This window comes from Octopus bimaculoides, chromosome 6, assembly GCF_001194135.2.
Source record: "Octopus bimaculoides isolate UCB-OBI-ISO-001 chromosome 6, ASM119413v2, whole genome shotgun sequence".
Classification (NCBI taxonomy): domain Eukaryota; kingdom Metazoa; phylum Mollusca; class Cephalopoda; order Octopoda; family Octopodidae; genus Octopus; species Octopus bimaculoides.
The window spans coordinates 116,578,043-116,582,366 of record NC_068986.1 but is presented as its reverse complement, the minus strand read 5'-3'; the positions used below and the strand labels follow the sequence as shown (position 1 = coordinate 116,582,366).

The 4,324-nt window shown below is 39.1% G+C and overlaps 1 protein-coding gene across 1 annotated transcript in view; it reads left to right on the top strand.

The window, feature by feature from the left end:
• Window positions 1-4,324, top strand: part of LOC106872203 (dnaJ homolog subfamily C member 4) — a 25,757-nt gene that overhangs the window by 14,540 nt on the left and 6,893 nt on the right. The window contains exons 6-7 of the mRNA XM_014919103.2: window positions 1,721-1,807; window positions 3,609-3,725. Of these exons, the coding sequence (XP_014774589.1) occupies window positions 1,721-1,807; window positions 3,609-3,681 (160 nt within the window). The 3' untranslated portion in view covers window positions 3,682-3,725. The remainder of the gene's footprint in view (window positions 1-1,720; window positions 1,808-3,608; window positions 3,726-4,324) is intronic.

Below are 4,324 nucleotides of genomic sequence, written 5' to 3'. Positions count from 1 at the left end.
AGCATGGAAAGCGGACGTTAAACGATGATGATGATGATGATTGGCCCCAAGAGAATGAAAGGCAAAGTTGACCTTGGCAGAAATTGAACTCACAACATAAGGACTGATGAGAAGCTGCTAAACCTCTCTAACTGCCTCAGTCTACCTAGGTGTGTCCCTCGATGTTAGCTGCTATTGTGTTGTGTTCCTTAAGCCAGACTTTCTACTAATCAAACCTACCTAGTTGTGTAATATAACTACCATTGTGTTGTGTTCCCTAAACAAGACAAACTACTCTACTCGTCTCTCCTTAAGCAAGACACTCTACTTTACTCAACCTCATTATGACTAGAGATCGTACTATCTTCAAGAACTCCTCACCAGTGTTGAACCAGAATATTTCTTTCCAGAATGGAATCAACACAAAGAATTGAACTGAATTGAGAGAAGCAAATATTATTTTCAGAATTGTTTTTGTTTGCTCAGAGCTGACAGGTTGTACTGAATCTGAAACAACAACAACAACAACAACAACAACAACAACAACACATGGACATCCTGTAATTATTGGTTTATTTCTTAATAGTCCTGAATATTATAAAGCGCCATAGAGTTTCATCACACTTCTGTTACCCAGTGACTAACACACCATCTCCACAAGATCTCGTGTTTTAATTTCAATTCTGTAATGCTTGTTCAGGGCCTGTGTTAGTATCAGAAGGAAGGAAGGAAAGACTGAGAATTCTCTGACTAAACTAGCTATGTCCTATTTAAAATGGATTTGGCTGTTATTTCTAGCATGTTGAAGAGGCTCTCATTGGCTCATCAAACTTGCATTTTCATAAAAGGTATCATCCCTTAATTATCTCTTTAATTATCATCCTGTAATTATCTCTTTTAAAAAGGCTAGAAATATATTTTGTCTTTATTTACATTTGACAGATATTTGTCCTCATCTTGTTTGTTGTTAACACAATATTTCAGGTGATATACCCTCCAGCCTTCATCAGGTGTCTTGGGGAAATTTTGAACCTGGGTTCTCATTCCTAAGATATTTTTCAATGTTGTTGTTATTATCATTATTATTATTATTATTATTATTATTATTATTATTATTATTATTATTATTATTATTCAGATCACTGCCTGGAATTGAACTCAGAATCTTGGGGTTAGTAGCCCGCAATCTTAACCACTACGCCATATGCATAGTGGTTAAGAGCGCGGGCTACTAACCCCAAGATTCCGAGTTCGATTCCAGGCAGTGACAAATACCTTAGGAATGAGAACCCAGGTTCGAAATTTCCCCAGGACATTTGATGAAGGCTGGAGGGTATATCAACCGAAACATTGTGTTAGCAACAAACAGGATAAGGACAAATATCTGTCAAATGTAAGTAATGTATATATAATTCCTCATCTCTTAAATATAGAACTATATTTTGTCTTTGTGCACAGACTGGTGACTTGGCCCAAATACTTCTGAGTCACCTGGGCCCCAGGTGCCACTAGCTTAAGCTTGTCTCCCCAAAACAGGTACCATCACTCCAACATACTTCCACACAGTTTCCATCTACCAAACTTTACTGATAAATCTTTGGTCAGCCTGCAACTACCCAAAGTGCTGTGTAATGAAATCAGATTCAGAGCCCCCATGTAGTTGTGGAGTGAACATTCTCAATCTCATAATCAGGTCTTTGCTCAAACTGATAATTTCTTTTCATTTTCCTCTTGTCTACAGTTTGTCCAGGGATTATAGCAGATCAGTGATGGATCAGAGAGATATTGAATTCCACAAACTTTACAAAGAGAGAAGAGATAAAGCACTGTAAATATATTTTCTTCAATAAGTTTTGTTTGATTTTTTTGTTTTTACACTTGCTCCCATTTTTGTTAAAGATTTGTTGTTTTGTCCCTTGGTCATTCTTGACCCAAGAGAACGAAAGGCAAAGTTGACCTTGGCAGAAATTGAACTCACAACATAAGGACTGATGCTAAGCCTCTCTAACTGCCTCAGTCTACCTAGGTGCATCCCTCAATGTTAGCTGCTATTGTGTTGTGTTCCTTAAGCCAGACTTTCTACTAATCAAACCTACCTAGTTGTGTAATATAACTACCATTGCGTTGTGTTCCCTAAACAAGACAAACTACTCTACTCGTCTCTCCTTAAGCAAGACACTCTACTTGGGTCATTTGTGACCGAGTGAGTTTCAAGCAATGACCATCCTGTTTTCATCATATAGCCAAATTTTGTCCCCTGGGATGGTCAGGATGCTATCAAAACTGTGTGCAGGTCAATAGCATGATCTTTGCTGTTGTCAAACATGTATTGTTGACATTTGAACCCAAATCATCTCTGATCAGGTAGAATTATGATCAGAAGTGTTCCAGATGTCACTTTTCTCAAACATTGTGCATTCTGTCTGACCCTTGGAAATATGAAAAAGTGGACATTTGATGATGATGATCACCGCTTAACATCCATCTTCCTTGCATGCATGGGTAGGACAGTTGACAGGAGCTGGCAAGGTAGGAAAAAACCTACCTTAAGCTACTCTATGTTTTGGCAAGGATTTTACAGCTGGATGCCCTTCCTAAAACCAACTACTCCACGGAGGTGGTTTGTGTTTTATCTCTTGATCAATGGCCGGACAAGTGAAAATATTTTTTAATATGTGTTTTGGGGAAAGGGGATCTTTTGAAGTGGGCGTCAAATGAAATGAGACATGGACAGTTTTATGACTGAACTTCTTTTGAAGTTTGCGTGAGACGGAAGAATTGATGTGCGTGCGTATGTCTCTGTGTGTGTGTGTGTGTGTATGTTTGATGGGGTGTGCGAGACAGAGAGAGAGTAATGTTGATGGTGTGTGTGTGTGTATATCAGAGAGAGAGAAATAACTGAATTTTTTATTCAGTTTTTGTAGTGAGTGAATGTGTGAGTGATTGACAGAGAAAAATCGAGAGAGAGAGAGTAATTATGTATGTACGAATGGCTTCAGTGACACACACTCACATACACGCATGCAGGTTGTTTTAGTCGATTTTCTCGGTAACTATGGGGGCTAGGAAAAAATATAAAGTGCGTTCCAATCTATGCACCTGTCTCCACATGTGTGCCATATTTCACGCGAATCCACCCAGCCATTTGGCCGTGAACCTCGAGACAAGAAAGAATACAATGGTTGCCCATGTTCGATTTATATTATAGATTAATCAAATTCCCACATAGTTACTTTGATGTAATAATACCTGGCAGGTATTGCCACCTGGTTGTTAATAAAAGATAAACAAACTACTACAACTAATGCACGTTTTTGTTGGCAGATTGACCGTCTCTCTACCAATGAACAACAAAAGTATATTGTAATAGTGAATTGTTACATAATTATTAGCCTCATTTACTAATTACCAAATTTATTCCAGTAAATGACTGAAATGTAAACAGTTTGACTGAGATGGAGGACACATGCATGGTTGTGAGAATACAACTGAAGTTACTTGAAACCCTGTGTGTGTGTATTCTTATAATCCACACCCAATATATCTCACCTGTATACACCTATCTACACACACACACGTACACATTCATACATTCATACAACTCAACCTCTCTCTCTCTTATACAACAGGTTACATGGCAATGAACTACAAAGGGAGATTCTGATGAGTCGGTACCAAGAGGAGAATGGAAGAAATCCTTGACTGCCACACACTTCAGTTCGATCTGCAATTTTAGCAATTCTGTTGTGAGTTATCTCCCTTCTTTTCTACAAACACACACACACACACACACACACACACACTTATTACTGCACAATGTATTAACAAGGCTTATATTGAGGTTTATGTTTCTTAACTGGGATCAAAGCTACAGAGAGAAAATATCAAGAGAATATTTTTATCATTCCTTCGCCCATGTGACCTTCTTTAGTCGTCATCATCATCATCATCGGTTAACGTCCGTTTTCCATGCTGGCATGGGTTGGACGGTTTGACTGGGGACTGGCAAGCCAGTCAGCCTCACCAGGCTCCAATCTGATCTGGCAATGTTTCTACAGCTGGATGCCCTTCCTAATGCCAACCACACCAAGAGTGTAGTGGATGCTTTTTACATACCATCAGCATAGGAGCCAGTCAAGTGGCACTGGCATCAGCCACATTTGGATGGTGCTCTTTACATGCTACCAGCATGGGGAGCCAGTCAAGTGGCACTGGCAATCACCCACACATGAATGGTGCTTATTGCAGGCCACCAGCACTATTATTTAATTACTGTGCTGCTTTAATCTGGTTAGATTTTCAGATAACCCTGTGGTCATCATCACTGAGATTATTCAAATTGGAT